The sequence below is a fragment of the Anopheles merus genome, chromosome 3L, assembly GCF_017562075.2.
Source record: "Anopheles merus strain MAF chromosome 3L, AmerM5.1, whole genome shotgun sequence".
Classification (NCBI taxonomy): Eukaryota; Metazoa; Arthropoda; class Insecta; order Diptera; family Culicidae; genus Anopheles; species Anopheles merus.
In genome coordinates, this window is record NC_054085.1 from 17534511 (window position 1) to 17550743 (window position 16233).

Below are 16233 nucleotides of genomic sequence, written 5' to 3' on the forward strand. Positions count from 1 at the left end.
GGCGGTTTTCGGCGCATCAAAATTTTATCGGTAGTTTTCGGTAGGTTAAAACTAGTGATGGGTAAATACGATTTTTTCCCGGTGTCGGATCGATCCGACACCGGTACCCCTCGGAGTCGGACTTGGAGTTACTCCGGACTGTTTTACCGGCGTTGTTCCAACGCAATGCGTTGCGATTTTGCCAAAATGTATGGGATTTGACAGACGCGTGCGTTAACGACGCCCGACGTAGCGTCAAAGTAGAAAAAATTCTATTCCGACGCACGACGTGATGCGTCTGTCAAAATACCCAAGTGCCACAAATCCACTAAACGACCACTAAACGGCTTCTAAACGCCTCAAATTCTCTACCTAAACGGAATATAGAAAGACTTCGTTTAGCAGACGGCAAACGACTCATGCATTCTAAAAATAGCAAAAAAGCTGGTGGCGCCATCTGTTTGTGGGATACCCAACCTGTGGAGCTTCCTCGCTTGGAGGAGAGCTTTCTCATTTCCTCTGTACTGTTGTATGGTTTCGCATTAAAGTTATGCATCGCTAGAACTAGAACGGCGATACGATTGTTTAAATACTAAACTCCAACGGAAACCACCAGTACTGAAGCAAGTGAGATTTGAGTGATGGTCGTTGGTGTTGATACCCACGTATCTGACCACACGACCATTCATATAGATTTTTGCTCAGAAAGTTAGAAGGCTATATAGGTCATTATAAGATGAAACTTGTCGAAACATATTGCAAGAAAAGGATAGCAATATAATGATGAGTTGTAATACGCCATCTATTGATCAAACCAATGAAGCTGTGAAGCTTTCATTTTTTTCCTATGGATATTCAATTTTCCAGTCGTTTAAGCTTAATCTGTGGCGCTTGGGTAATTTAACCATATCGGATGAAAATCGATATTTTTTCACGTTAAATTGTTTCGAGCGCAATTTTGGTTGTAATTGGACTACTAAATAATTTTATAAACAAAACAAAATGAATGTAGAGAAAATAATTGCGTAATTTCTGCAAAACGGCCCAAATAGCCAGAATTGCTTAAGCAGCTCATTTTGGCACGCTAAAGATTGCTGCTCTAATTCGCCTTTTGCAGTAGATAAACAGCATCAAAGTTCTATGTGGGTCTTTCAAACAGCGCCTAAGCAGCTTCCTTATGCCACGATGCCAGGGATTATTTTTCTTTGTGTTTTATTTTCAAGCAAGCGTCATCGATGAAATAAACAACAAAATTTGTTTCGTTTAAACACATATGTATGTTTTTAAATCCTTTGGATTGATGAATTACACAAAATTTTACACAATTTACTGATAATTCACAATCACTTCACTCAATATTCATTCTTCATTTAACGAATCTAACTTGTGCAGCAGAAATTATTGCCGGCGTCCGTCTTTGACACTTTGACAAGAGCCACCTTGAACCGATGTCATGCATTAAAAAGCTATAAAGTTCCACCAAGTTCGGTACCCTTTCTTAACAAGCCTTCAAGTTCCATCATGAACCCTACACATAGTGCTAATCAGCCGCAAAGTTCCAAAGAGTACCATGTGCCTGTTAAAAAGCTCCATAGTTCCGCAAAGTACCGTCTATCTCTTAATCAGCCACAAAGTACGACATCGGAATGATTTTTCGTTAAACAGCCCTAAATCAGCTATAAAGTACGAGCTGGCTATTTGGGAAGGTTCCTGAGAATATCATGTGCTTCTTAAAAAGCTCCATCCCAAATAGCCAGAATTGCTTAAGCAGCTCATTTTGGCACGCTAAAGATCGCTGCTCTAATTCGCCTTTTGCAGTAGATAATCAGCATCAAAGTTCTATGTGGGTCTTTCAAACAGCGCCTAAGCAGCTTCCTTATGCCACGATGCCAGGGATTATTTTTCTTTGTGTTTTACTTTCAAGCAAGCGTCATCGATGAAATAAACAACAAGATTTGTTTTGTTTAAACACATATGTATATTTTTGAATCTTTTGTATTGATGATTAACACAAAATTTTACACAATTTACTGATAATTCACAATCACTTCACTCAATATTCATTCTTCAATTAACGAATCTAACTTGTGCAGCAGCAATGAGATTATTGCCGGCGTTTGTCTTTGACACTTTGACAAGAGCCACCTTGAACCGATGTCATGCATTAAAAAGCTATAAAGTTCCACCAAGTTCAGCACCCTTTCTTAACAAGCCTTCAAGTTCCATCATGAACCCTACATATAGTGCTAATCAGCCGCAAAGTTCCAAAGAGTACCATGTGCCTGTTAAAAAGCTCCATAGTTCCGCAAAGTACCGTCTATCTCTTAATCAGCCACAAAGTACGACATCGGACCGATTTTTCGTTAAACAGCTCTAAATCAGCTATAAAGTACGAGCTGGCTATTTGGGATAGTTCCGCAAAGTACCGTCTATCTCTTAATCAGCCACAAAGTACGACATCGGAATGATTTTTCGTTAAACAGCCCTAAATCAGCTATAAAGTGCGAGCTGGCTATTTGGGAAGTGGAGTACCAATTCAGCGCAGCGCATGCCGAAAGAAACGGAAAGGAAGGGGTAAAAGGAAAATACAATGAAACAACGCGAGCAAGCGTTCTTTTCAGTGAGAGCGCCTCGTGCATTTTAAAGCCATGCAATAGAGCGCATTCTTTCCGTGGTAGCGCTTCATCCGCCATTTTTAATTTTTAGCCCAAAACAACGGACTTCGGATCCGATCTTGGGCCGGATCCCCACCGTGTGTTTCTACTTACCCCTCGCCTGAAAATTTCATTCTCTTTGTCTGTCGGGTAAGCTTTACCCGGCGCTCTAGCACCAATCGAACACGACATCGAACATGAAAAATGTATGCGATTTGACATGTTTGTCTTGTTTGTTTGTTTGTGTCTGACAGTGCACCTCCATATGATTATATGGGTTTGTTCGAGTCGGATGTCGTGTTCGATTGGTGCCAGAGCGCAGCCTTAAGCGCCGAAAGCGAGATTCAAATTCAAATTTAAATAATTTTCTTTGACGAGCAATTCTCGCAATCCACGCAACTGACATTTTCTACTTATTATGAACATCACATTTTAACGGATAAAAATAAAAAGTGCCAGACAAACAAACGTGCATCAGCGCGATAAGTAACAAATGAGGTTAGCAATCCTTGAAACAGCATCCCAAGCGCCACAGATTAAGCTTAAACGACTGAAAAATCAAATATCTGTGATTTTCGGTAGAATAAATGGAAAATCGGTACCCAAATAGCCACCCTACCCGCAAATTTCCGTTAAATGCCTTCTAATCGCCTTGTAATCGCCGGCGAATTGAAGGCGATCAGCAGTGCATTTAGCAGTAATTAAATGCCTTTGAAATATGTCAATGAAAAATTTCGCTTTTAATTTGAAATTTGAAATTGCAACTGTCAAAAGAAAACCTTACAAGCGTCTTCAGCACTGCACTGTTGTAGTGTTCCCAGATATGAGCGTGAGATTCGATAGCACGATTTACGTGTTATGATCTCTTGCGTTAAGCTCTGAGCTATTTCACTTTATTAAAGATGGTCTACATTATTCGGTTGTTAAAGACCAACTCATTGAAAGGTGATAATATACCAAACTCATTTCGATAACTAAAATAAAAGGAAAAATGAGATACATATTTCTCCCATCCTGATAATGAACGGTGAACATAGTGTAATTATTATGTTTTTTTAAAAGGTATTATTTTAATTTCGCTTCACATAAATTTTGTTTAAAGTAATTATAGTAAGAAAAAAATAATTTAAAAAGAAATAAACGCAGAAAAAAGATAATAAAAATCTGGATTTGAACACGCGCTTTCTCGGTTCGGAACCAAAAGCGTTGTCACTGCTCTATTTCCCAAATAGCCAGCTCGTACTTTATAGCTGATTTAGGGCTGTTTAACGAAAAATCGTTCCGATGTCGTACTTTGTGGCTGATTAAGAGATAGACGGTACTTTGCGGAACTATGGAGCTTTTTAACAGGCACATGGTACTTTTTGGAACTTTGCGGCTGATTAGTACTATGTGTAGGGTTCATGGTGGAACTTGAAGGCTTTTTAAGAAAGGGTACTGAACTTGGTGGAACTTTATAGCTTTTTTAAGTATGACATCGGTACAACTTTGGCTCTTGTCAAAGTGTCAAACACGGACGCCGGCAATAATCTCATTGCTGCTGCACAAGTTAGATTCGTTAATTGAAGAATGAATATTGAGTGAAGTGATTGTGAATTATCAGTAAATTGTGTAAAATTTTGTGTTAATCATCAATACAAAAGATTTAAAAATATACATATGTGTTTAAACGAAACAAATCTTGTTGTTTATTTCATCGATGACGCTTGCTTGAAAATAAAACACAAAGAAAAATAATCCCTGGCATCGTGGAATAAGGAAGCTGCTTAGGCGCTGTTTGAAAGACCCACATAGAACTTTGATGCTGTTTATCTACTGCAAAAGGCGAATTAGAGCAGCGATCTTTAGCGTGCCAAAATGAGCTGCTTAAGCAATTCTGGCTATTTGGGTTGGCAGTTACATTGGTACAGGTGCAAATTCAGTATATAAACAAGCTAAGATGGCGGTAAGCTATCTGTTCTCCTTGAATCAAAAAGTTGAAAGATTTCGAAGAGGACCCGTTACAGCCGTGAAAGTTTCGGTTGAAATCTTTATTCGCCTTCTAAGGCGACTAAGGCCTTAAATGCCTTCTGAATGCCTTCAAAGCCGTTTAATGCTGGTAGGGCAGCTCGTACTTTATAGCTGATTTAGGGCTGTTTAACGAAAAATCATTCCGATGTCGTACTTTGTGGCTGATTAAGAGATAGACGGTACTTTACGGAACTATGGAGCTTTTTAACAGGCACATGGTACTTTTTGGAACTTTGCGGCTGATTAGCACTATGTGTAGGGTTCATGGTGGAACTTGAAGGCTTTTTAAGAAAGGGTACTGAACTTGGTGGAACTTTATAGCTTTTTTAAGTATGACATCGGTACGAGATGGCTCTTGTCAAAGTGTCAAACACGGACGCCGGCAATAATCTCATTGCTGCTGCACAAGTTAGATTCGTTAATTGAAGAATGAATATTGAGTGAAGTGATTGTGAATTATCAGTAAATTGTGTAAAATTTTGTGTTAATCATCAATACAAAAGATTCAAAAATATACATATGTGTTTAAACAAAACAAATCTTGTTGTTTTTTTCATCGATGACGCTTGCTTGAAAATAAAACACAAAGAAAAATAATCCCTGGCATCGTGGAATAAGGAAGCTGCTTAGGCGCTGTTTGAAAGACCCACATAGAACTTTAATGCTGTTTATCTACTGCAAAAGGCGAATTAGAGCAGCGATCTTTAGCGTGCCAAAATGAGCTGCTTAAGCAATTCTGGCTATTTGGGTAGTTTTAGGGCGGTCATCTGTGAATCGGTAGGCATATGAAAAATCGGTAGGAATACAGATAAATTTCTGGTCACTCTGAAAACAACACACTGTTCGAAACAAGCACACGCACACATAGAAGCGGCCTGTCCGGTCGATGTTTATTTGAATTCATCGTTAATCTGTCGTTCTTTTCATGGAAACATGTTTATTGATATTAATTCTAAATAAAATATTACATAGTTACTGTGTTTAAAGCACATGATAATCAAAGGCTAAATATCTAATTCTCTTTATCTGCTTCCAGAACGTCGGACGCAAAAAACGATCGCACAATGTCATGCACACTGGTAAACTGCAGCAGCACGTCGCTTAACTGTTTCATCGCCTTCATTCCCGCCTTGTGCGCTTTGCTCGTTTTTTCGCGAAAGTTCCTCACCGACGTTAGCTTGTCCAGCAGGTAGTGTAGCCAGTACACGTTCGTCCTCGGCGCGTGCTGGTCCCACCGATTCTGCAGCACCGTCTTCATGTTTCTGTAAATCTCAAACTGATAGTCGCCTTCGGCGGTGAACAGCTCCTCGTCGGTCGACAGGTCGTTAAACAGGCACAGCCCACTGTAAACGATGCGCGACAGTGTGTAATCGATGATGGTCGCCTTCAGACCGTGCGTTTTAATGACGATCTCCTCGCCCAGCAGGCAGTACGTCCGTTCCGGCACTTTGGTCGTTTCGATCAGTATGTTGCCCGTGTGCAGATCGCGGTGCTCGAAATCGTACCGCGTTTCGGCCACGGCTAGTGCCAGCACGATCTGGGTGAAGGTAGCAAAGGCTTGCTGCGCGTTGTAGAACCGATATCCATCCAGATCGCTGCCACCGAACGCCGTTTCGAACGCGATGTACAGCTGGTCGGCGGGAAAGTCTTCCGGACTGTCGTTTTCCGAACCCTGCCGGTCATTGTAATCCTTCCACAGCTCGAGCAGTCGCTGTGGATATTTGCCCACCACACAGCTAACGCTGCGCAGCTCCACGAACCCGTCCGTGCTGAACTGTACATTCTGCTGGCGGAGATCGCTCAACTCGGAGGAGATGATGATTTCGGATAGTATTTCCTCGAACGTTTTCTGCTTTTCGCCGTTGATGAGTAGATTGCCCTCGATCGGAATCAGCTTCAGAACGGACTGCGTGTCGTTGGGTTTGGTGCAGAGAAACACTTCCCCGTACACGCCCTCGCCAATCTTGCGCTCAACGGTGGCCTCCATTTTCGCGAGGGCCTGCTCGAAGCTGATCGGTTCCCGCTGTCCACAGCGTGTCATGACTTCGTCTTTCGATCGCTGCGGACACAGGAAACGCTGGTCGGATACCGTTTTCCAGGACAGTGGCGCAACAAACCGTTGCACCGAGACGTCGTGCGAATCCGAAGGTCTGTCCGCGGTAGTATTGCTGGAAAGCCGTTGCGCTTCGTGCAGTGTTTCATTCGACTGGGGTGGCCCCTGGTACATAGTAATACGACGCTCTCCTCCGATCGAGCAAGCGCCTTCCCGACGGCACATCGAGGTTTTCAGCAGTGTCGACATCGATTTCCGCCATTTTCCTGGCCTGAACGATACCCTCCCGATGGTAGCGTCTGCTTCGACGGGAGCCGGAGGAGGCATCATACTCCTATCAGAACGTTTCGCAGGAGTTTTGATAGTTTTAACAGCCAGAAAAGTCGTTTGTTCCCCTGTTTGCCGCGAACTATCATTGGCATTGATTGAAGAAAGTGTGGATTTGCGAATTCTCGCACTAGATCGTCTTGGTGCGCTCATGCTGTGCTGTACAGTACCTATGGCGATGAAATATGATAGTTAAACCAAATGATGGCGCCTTCCAAAGATGCTTTTAACGAAACTCCAATTGGCCTTACGTGTGCCGGACTCAAAATCGTTTCAGCAAACGTATTTACACACTATTTTCAGCAGGAAAAATTAGAAAATATGCGTTGAAACAGTTGATGAATTGCAACGTAAACAAAACCTTTCCCAAAAGTCCGTTACTTTTTGGAAGAGTTGTCAAAACAGCAATCGTGCGATGTTTTTCGATGCTGCCGTTCGTTTTCTCATTTTCTAATTTATTAGGCATTCAATCACATTTACATTTATATTTTGTGGTTCTCCTTCAAATATTATAAATTATGATTAATTATAAAATATCAAAATCCATGAATCAACAACGAAAAAACTGATTTTCTTCAATAAAACCGAGCGTGAAGTATTGAACGCGACCTTGTAGCCACCATCGCATCGAATCGCTTGCTTGAAAACATCCCACCCGGCCCGCATTTGCTTGCCGACTGTCAAATGCCAGAGCGACCCGCGCACACTAGCGCCACCGCTGTGCGGTATCGTGAAACAGAAAAAGCTGCAAAAAAGTGTAATCAGCTCGTGTTGTCATCGGAGGCATTTTTCCAGCCGATTTTCGTGTGGAAAAAGCTTACTAAGCTGGTGAAAAACTATGTAGCAGCGACGACGCGTACGGAGGCGACCCGCAAACCAGTACGTAGGGCGGTTGGGAGGTGCGGGCGTAGCGCTTGGCCCGAGGGTCCGCGATCGCCCCAGGGCGGTGTGCGAAGGCGGCGTCCAAAAAAAATCGACCCGTTGGCTTTCCCAACAATGGCGACCGCGAACGATGACGAGCACCAGCACCGCCGTGGGCCCCTTGCCGCATCGGTCGTCGTGGTGTTCCGACTGGTCGCCGTGCGTTCTAGTGATCCGTGATCTGTGAAACGGGAATCGAACGGTGGTGGTCGGAAAAGCAGAAAAGCTAAAAGGCTCCCCGTGAGCAGAAGAACACACACACACGCACGGGCTACCACCGCCGCCACGGTCCTCCCCCGTCTACACCCGTCAAAGAAGCCAAACGCTGAAACGGGTTGTTGTTGGTGGTGGTGGTGGTGGAGTGGAAGGCTAGGTGAAGGGGGCAGTGTGTGCTTCTGTGTGTTTGCAAATAATCAATCCCCCTCGTGCAGTGCAGTGTCACGGTGCACTGTGATTTGTGGTGTTTCAAACGATTGCATTGTGAAATTCCTCACCTTCCCGTAGTGTCAGATTCTAACCCCTTCCCTTTAACTCCCCTCTCACCCCCCGGTTATCTTGATCACACAGTAACCCTTTCCTACCGTGAGGGAAGGGTTACCCCCTCCCATCGTCGGTGTATCGTTCTGTGCTGCTCCGTCGAAACCGATTTCCCGTTTTCCGGCGGGCGCACCGAGCGCACACACCTCCCGATTGGGTGTCCACTAAAGCAACCGATACATTTCTAATCCTTTTCAGCATGGGCCAGCCACCACCAGGAAATGTGTGTGTAGTGTCGTTGTAAGCCAGCCGCCGCTGCCAGCCAGAATTTGAAACGCATGTATTCATGGAAAAGAAGGCGGAAAAAAACGTAACGCGACTAGCCTGGTAGCCTGGTGCCCGCGCCCTCCTCCCCCATTCCCGAAAAAAAAAGGAAACCCCGCGTGAGAGGAAATGATGATTGAAAGTGAACGTGTATACGAGTAGAGCGAGCGAGAAAGAGAGAAAGAGAGCGAGAGAAAAATACACGGAAACGGAAAGTTGCAATAGAAGAAACCCGCGAAGAAGAAGTCATAGCATACCCGAAGCCGAAGAAGAAGAAGAAGAAGAAGCAAACGGACATTTGCGTTAATGTTTTTGTATGTTGATGTTTTTGAGTTGTGCTCTAAGAATTGCAGTGAAATAGTTTAGTTTTTATCATCCCCGTGCGCGTGTTTCTGTGTGTGTATGTGTATGTGTGTGCGTGCGTCGTCTGTCGGTGGCGCACATGTGTTTGGGCCGTCGCCGCTTGTGCACGACGGGCCGCACCAGTAGTGCCGGGGAACGGATCTACTATCCCGCCGGGCGACGAACCGCCCCATTAACCGGAAGTGAGCATGGATCCGGAACAAATACTGCTGGACACCAACGACTTCGAGGATGGTTCGGATTACGGTGATTACGAGTTCATCCAGGACCAGGATGCATTGTCGTTGAATGCGCCGCTCGGTAAGTTGCCCTCCCCCCGGCTGCTTGGTGGGTAGGTGCGAGCAGGTGGCCTGCCAATGTAGAAGCTAGAAGTAGTGTTGTGCGATTGTGTGAGCTAATTGAATTGTGTTGTAATAGTTCTGGTAGTTTCGTTTTTAGAAAACGACGCTTGCTAAAGCTCTTTTATCCTTCCTATTCCTCGTCGAAATAAAAGAAACCAACCGGTTCCTCCTACTGCTAGAGCGTGAAGGTATCCTGTCGATTGATAAAAATACTATTTCCACAAACACACGCGCGTGCACTTTAACGCACCAAAACGCAAGACGATTGACGCTTGATTTGTACTTTATTGTTAATTTCTAATTTCTTTGTTAGTGGTACAATTTTATGTTAAATGTTAATTTTAATTCAACTATTCATACAAATTAACAACACTAACTTTATCTGTTTTTATTCTGGAAGTGGGATTTATGTTTCGCTAAACTGTTAACAAATTTAATTTACCGTTCTACAAACTTTGATTTTCCTAATTTTTTTACTTTATGATTTCTAAATTTACACGCTTTTCTGCCACATTTTTACAGACCACCAGTAGAGCCCAGAACACTATAGAGGTGCGCCTATCTACCACCACCACCACCACCACCATCCCATCCTGCTACTCTCTGCAAAAAAAAAAAGCAAACAGAAAAAAAACACGTACTGTTTCTATTTTATTAGTGTGTAGAACATAATTCCTCTTATCATACATCACACACACACACACACACACACATCGACACCCTTCCAAACACATTAAAAAGGAAATTCCGACACATACACACACACTCAGATACACAATACACGCGCTATACTCCTTCGTGTAACGCCTCCAGTAATCCCTATTCCTATCGCCATTTCTGCAGCAAGTAATAGCTAAGTTTGTTAGTAAGTTGGTAGTTGGGTGGCCCTTCCCGGAGCAACATTCCGGAGGGAAGCAGAATTCATGCCTATTAGCCTCTGGCCACTGTCACCAGGTGGTGTGCCCAGTTTCGTAGCTCGTTTGTTCGTATAGCATAGATTAAAGGCTGCTTACATTAGTGAAAGATTCCATTTTTGGACGTCTCGGTGCACCCCCCCCCCCCCTCACGTCCCTATCACGCGCCCTTCCCTCCGCCCTTGTGCACCTATTTATTGCATAAAATCCGCCGAATTTCATCATCATCATTACGTTTAATTCCGGCTTCCTTCCAATCGTTCATCGCGATCATCGGGGTTTCGGATTGTATCCCCACAACACAACAACCCAACAAACGCATTGACACCACCCACACGCACTCCTCCAAAACATCCACCGCGTGTAGAAGCAATTTTGGACCCGGCGACCATCTCGTGTCAATCCTCGCCGAACGACGACTGTCTGCCGCAGAATCTCGACGAGTCGCAGCAGCAGCAGCAGCAGCAGCCGCAACAGTCAGTTGATGGTGGAAGCAGCAGCAGCAGCGGCAGCAATAACCGAACGGAGGAGACGACTACCCGCAGCAACACAGCAGCAGCAGCGCCGAAGCCACAGCATCAGAAGCTAACGATCAAAACGATCATACTGAACGCGTCGTCCACGTCCGCTGCAACCGGCACCGCTAGCGTAACGCTCAACAGTGGCACCGGTTCGTCCGCCTCCTCCTCGAACGCATCGTCGCCGGCATCGTCTTCGCCGTCGTCCGTGTCGTCACCGGCGGCGTCACACCCGCCGGTCGTGCGGTTCGGTCTCGGCGGTGGCAAACCATCGGCCGCGGCCCTTCGCCGCGGTCCCGGGCGGCCGAAGAAAGATTTCATCCCGCTGCTGAAGATGTCGTCCGGCGGTAGCACAAATCCGGCCGGCAGCGGTCCCGCAGGCGGTTTCGGCAACAGCAGCAGCAGCACCACCACGATGATCAAGCTGAGCGGGGCCACGATCGCGGCCGCTGCATCACTGGCCGGCGGAAGCACGTCACCGTCCGCGGTGGAAAGCAAAGTTGTTAAAAGGTAACGTGTGAATAGTAGAGCCCCCCCCCCCCCTTCTTCTCTCTCGCCCCGCCCGTAGTTCGCCCCGCCGCTGTCGCTGTAGTCCGTGTAACTGTAAACCTTTCCTAACCAGTGGCCCTTGTATGCCTTTTCCCCCTTTTTCCACCGCTTCTCTTTTTGTAGATATAAAAGTACTAATGTTGTTCGTGGTGGTATTCCTAAAAGGAAAGTGGAGATGGCAATGCACGACACCACTACCACCAACACCACCACCACCATTCCCTCGAGTTCCATCACGCCCGGTGCGCGGAGTCCGTCGTCGGGTGCGCCCGTGCCGCTAGCTTCACCGACTGCCGGGTTCGGCGGCTCACTGCTTGCTTCACCGAGCGATGATGGCGGTGGCGGCGCAGCCAGCACGGCCAACAGCTCCGTCGCGTCCACGCCGACCGGCGAGATCGAGGCCGATCCGGCCCTGCTCATGCCCGCGCCGGACGATATGCCGTACTTTCCCGAGAAGTACCCGGGCAAGCAGTGCATCCTGTGCAATCTGGGCGAACGGAGCCAGCTCGGGCAGGGCGAAATGTTGCGCATCGAGATGACGCTGGCCGCGGACCAGATTGCGTCCGCACTGTCGCAGGAAGACAAATCGCACAGCGGCACGAACGGGACCGATGCGTTCGGCGACAAAAGCCCACGGGCGAACAGCTTGCTCGGGCCGCCCCAGTTCGGCAGCAGCAAGCGACAGAAGGGCTCCAACAAGTGCAAGTAAGTGTACGGCTGGGTTCGGATATTTGTTGTTGTCATTTTTACCACAAAACAAGTTGAAATAAGACGCTGAGGCATCAAACGGTAGATAATTGATCGCTTCAACCTATAATCATGATTTCTAGTCAAATTAAAGTATTTTAGAAAAGCTTTTTCTACGATCATGTACATGAAATTATCGAAGAATGACGGAAAACAAGTTGTTTAAAATAATTTAATTAATAAGTAAGTGGTATCTGCCATTTGGGGTCTTCTTTTACCTCTAAATTCATTATAATTCAATGAGTTTTAATAGAATTACAACCGAAAATTTTAAATTATACCATCACTTTTACATGATCAGTAAATGGAGCTTTAAACAAAGTTTCAGTTAACTTTTTGAAGCATTTAATTGTTATTTTCTTTTTTCCGATTTTTGTTGTTGTAGAAATCCAATACCAAATGCCGAGTACACGGACGAGCTGGAAAAGATCGGCCATCTGGAGGTGCTGGATAGCTCGATCAGCGATGGAGGCTACTTCTACGTCCACCGGTCCTGCGCCCTCTGGTCGTACGGGGTGGGGCGGGACCCGGTCAGCGGGACGCTAAGCAACCTGGAGCTGATGGTGGTGCAGAGTCTCAGCCGACGGTGCCACTTTTGCACCCACTACGGTGCCAGCCTGTCGTGCAAGGTAAGAGTTTTTAGCAATTAAAAGCACTTTTCTTCTCTACGTTTACACACTCTCTCTCTCCCTCTCTCTCTCTCCCTTCTCATCTTCGGCAGATGTCTTGCCCTAAGTGGTACCACTTCCCGTGCGTAGCTGCGTCCGGCGGGTTCCAGGTCATCCAGACGTACAACATCTTCTGCAAGGATCATCTCGGACAAGTGCCTTTAGTGTGTGCGGAGGACATCAACTGCCGGCAGTGTTCGGCGCTCGGCGATGTCGGCAACCTGGTCATGTGCTCGATCTGCGGCGACCACTACCACGGCACGTGCGTCGGGCTGGCCCAGCTGCCGGGCGTCCGGACCGGCTGGCAGTGCAACTCGTGCAAGAAGTGCCAAATCTGCCGCGTACCGGACTCGTCCGAGGGCCGCTCGGTCGCGTGCGAGCTGTGCGACAAGATCTACCACGCGAGCTGCCTGCGCCCGGTCATGACGTCGATACCGAAGATCGGCTGGAAGTGCCGCTGCTGCCGGGTGTGCTCGGACTGTGGGGCGCGTACGCCCGGCGCCGGGGCGTCGTCGCGCTGGCACTCGCACTACACCGTGTGCGACTCGTGCTACCAGCAGCGCAACAAGGGCTTCTCCTGCCCGATCTGCCACCGGGCGTACCGGGCGGCGGCCCACCGCGAGATGGTCAAGTGCAGCGTGTGCTACAAGTTCGTGCACAGCACGTGCGATCCGGACGCGGAGCTGTCGGTGTACAATGCGCGCAAGGAGGCGAACCCGGACTACGAGTATCTGTGCAGCCCGTGCAAGACGGTCATACACAGCGGGCGGCTGGCGGCGGCCCTGCGCCGCACCAGCAGCGTGGACGAGGAGGGCATGTCGGGGTCGCAGGACAGCGCGAACGACGACGCGATGGACGTGGACGGGCCGGAGGGTCGGGAATCGGTGCGCGATCGGTTGGAGAGGAGCGGGTGCGGCTCGTTGGATGTTGGACTCGGCAAGGGCAAACCTTACGTGGCGAGCAAGATAGCGAAAAAGCGGCTCGGGCTGTCGCTGAGCGGTGGGCTGGCGGGGAGCCGGCCGAAAGGGCTCGGCAAGGGATTCCAGAAAAAGTCCCGCCTGGCGGACATTACGCGGAAGCGCGGCTCGAAGGCGAAGATGCGCGGCATCTTCGGTGTGCCCGGGCTGGGGCTGCAGCGGCCGACGGCGGACCAGGCGACGGCGGCGAAGGCCAGCGAGGAGGAGCCGGGCGGCGAGAACCGGCTGGTGCTGTGCTCGGCCAAGGACAAGTTCGTGCTGACGCAGGACATTTGCGTGATGTGCGGCGCGATCGGGACGGACCAGGAGGGCTGCCTGATCTCCTGCACCCAGTGCGGCCAGTGCTACCATCCGTACTGCACGAACGTGAAGGTGACGAAGGTGATCCTGCAGAAGGGCTGGCGCTGCCTGGACTGCACCATCTGCGAGGGGTGCGGCCAGCGGCACGACGAGGCGCGGCTCATACTGTGCGACGATTGCGACATCTCGTACCACACCTACTGCATGGATCCGCCGCTCGAGCAGGTGCCGCAGGGCACGTGGAAGTGCAAGTGGTGTGCGATGTGCCTTAAGTGCGGCGCCAACAGTCCCGGGTTTAACTGCGCCTGGATGAACGCGTACACCGAGTGTGGGCCGTGCGCGAGCCAGTCGAGCTGCCCGTCCTGCAGCGAGGGTTACGCGGAGGGCGAGCTGATCATCCAGTGCCACCAGTGCGAACGGTGGCTGCACTGTGGCTGCGACCAGATCAAGACGGAGGCGGACGCGGAACGGTGCGCCGAGGAGGGCTACACGTGCGTCGGTTGCCGGCCGACCGATCAGCCGCCGCCCCATCTGGTGCCGAGGCGCAAATCCTCCACTGCGACCGTGCCGGCGATTGCGGCAGCAGCAGCAGCTTCGGCGCTCACGGCGAGCGCACTGACGAAGCTGTCCGCCAAGCAGGAGGAACGGATAGCGCCGCTCGCGCTGGAAGGCAACCACTACCTGGACGGCGTCTGTCTGAGCGAGCACGGCCTGCACCAGATCAAGGCGCTGCAGGCCGAGTTCGGCAAGCGGGGGAAGCGCAAACCGAAGCTGCCGCCGGTCGAACCGCAGGCGGCCGAAAAGGATGCGGGCATACTGGCGGCGATCGAGTCGGTGGTGGCGGGCAGCAGCCACGACAACTCGCTCGAGGAGATGCGCCTCGAGCCGCTCGATCCGCGCGAGGAGGCGGAAATCTACAAGGACGGCATGGTGTGGAACGATCCGACGCCGCCGGAAGGCTTCGCGCTGTTCACGACCGAAACGGGGACGGTGGTGCTGCGCAAGAAGCGGCAGCGCAACCTGCAAAAACTAGGCATCGGTGGGTTCTTTGTGCGCAACCGGGGCATCCGAACGAAGGACGGCAAGGACGACGAGGACCTGGTGGACGGGCTGGGCGAGGACGGGCGGGCAGAGGACGGGCAGCCCGGTGGTAGCAGCAACAAGCCAAAGAAGAAACCGATCCGGCGCAAGCCGAAGAGCAAGCTGATCGAGATCTATCCGAGCATACTGCAGGACGCGTTCTTCGGGCGGACGCTGCTGGCCGCGAATGCGCCACTGTTTGAGGCGCCGGCCAGCGACGAGGAGGCGAAGAGCGACGTGTCGGACGACAAGACGGTGAAGCTGTCGGCGGAGGAGCTGAAGCTGTTCGAGGCTGTGAAGAGCAAGGAGGAGGAAATGGCCAGCGCGCAGGCGAAGGAACATTCCGACGCGCAGCCGGCGGTGGCCCCATCGGCCGCCAACGCTGCGACCGCTGCTAGTCAGGTGGGACCGTCGATTAAGTGCCAGGCGGCGGGTGGGCAGCAGGGCGCCGCAATGCCACAACATCCGGGACAGCGAACAGCAACCGGCGGCGGCGGAACGTCCCAATCGCAACCGGGCACACCGGTCAGCAGTGCCCCGCCGCCGTCGGCGTCGGCTGCACCTTCACCGGCCGCAGCAGCCGCCGCTCTGTCTTCCAGTGGGGCGAACAACGCGGCGGGCGGTTTTACCGCGAACGGTGGTCCCGCTCCCACCAAGATGGAGGAGGACGAGACGAGCGACACGGAGGGGCTGAACGATGTGCTCGGCCTGCCGAACGACCTGATCGAGGAGGACTTTGTGAGCCAAATCATGACCGAGGACGAGCTGATCAAGCACTCCGCGGCCTTTGACGAGCTGGCGACCGACCCGGAGCTCACCGATACGCTGGCCAAATCGTCCAAGGACGAGCTGGTGGACATGCTGAGCCCGCACTTTGATCTCACCAACATTGGCCAGATGGACAGCAAGGTGGTGGAGGAGATTTTCAAAACCGTCCTCACGGACGAATCACAGGTAAGGGAAAGAGTTTTGGTTTTGTTTTGAAGTTTTGTTTTGGTGGAAGAACAACGCTGACGTTTTTGTTTGCCTTT

General features: G+C 49.6%; 2 protein-coding genes across 7 annotated transcripts in view; one reads left to right on the forward strand and one right to left on the reverse strand.

The window, feature by feature from the left end:
• Positions 1-5576: 5576 nt before the first annotated feature.
• On the reverse strand, positions 5577-7410 carry LOC121599344 (serine/threonine-protein kinase haspin homolog). Its single transcript, XM_041927079.1, has 2 exons — positions 7275-7410; positions 5577-7193 (listed from the first exon to the last, which is right to left on the reverse strand). Exon 2 carries the CDS (start codon positions 7174-7176, stop codon positions 5656-5658), a length of 1521 nt encoding a protein of 506 aa, XP_041783013.1. The 5' UTR covers positions 7177-7193; positions 7275-7410; the 3' UTR covers positions 5577-5655.
• A 331-nt stretch (positions 7411-7741) lies between these two features.
• Positions 7742-16233, forward strand: part of LOC121598407 — a 33091-nt gene continuing 24599 nt past the window's right edge. For 3 of the 6 annotated variants that reach the window (XM_041925209.1, XM_041925214.1, XM_041925212.1), the window contains exons 1-6: positions 7742-7902; positions 8680-9408; positions 10731-11391; positions 11554-12135; positions 12563-12806; positions 12899-16156. In XM_041925209.1, the coding sequence (XP_041781143.1) occupies positions 9297-9408; positions 10731-11391; positions 11554-12135; positions 12563-12806; positions 12899-16156 (4857 nt within the window). In that variant the 5' untranslated portion in view covers positions 7742-7902; positions 8680-9296. The other 3 variants (XM_041925213.1, XM_041925211.1, XM_041925210.1) reach the window with 3 other exon arrangements.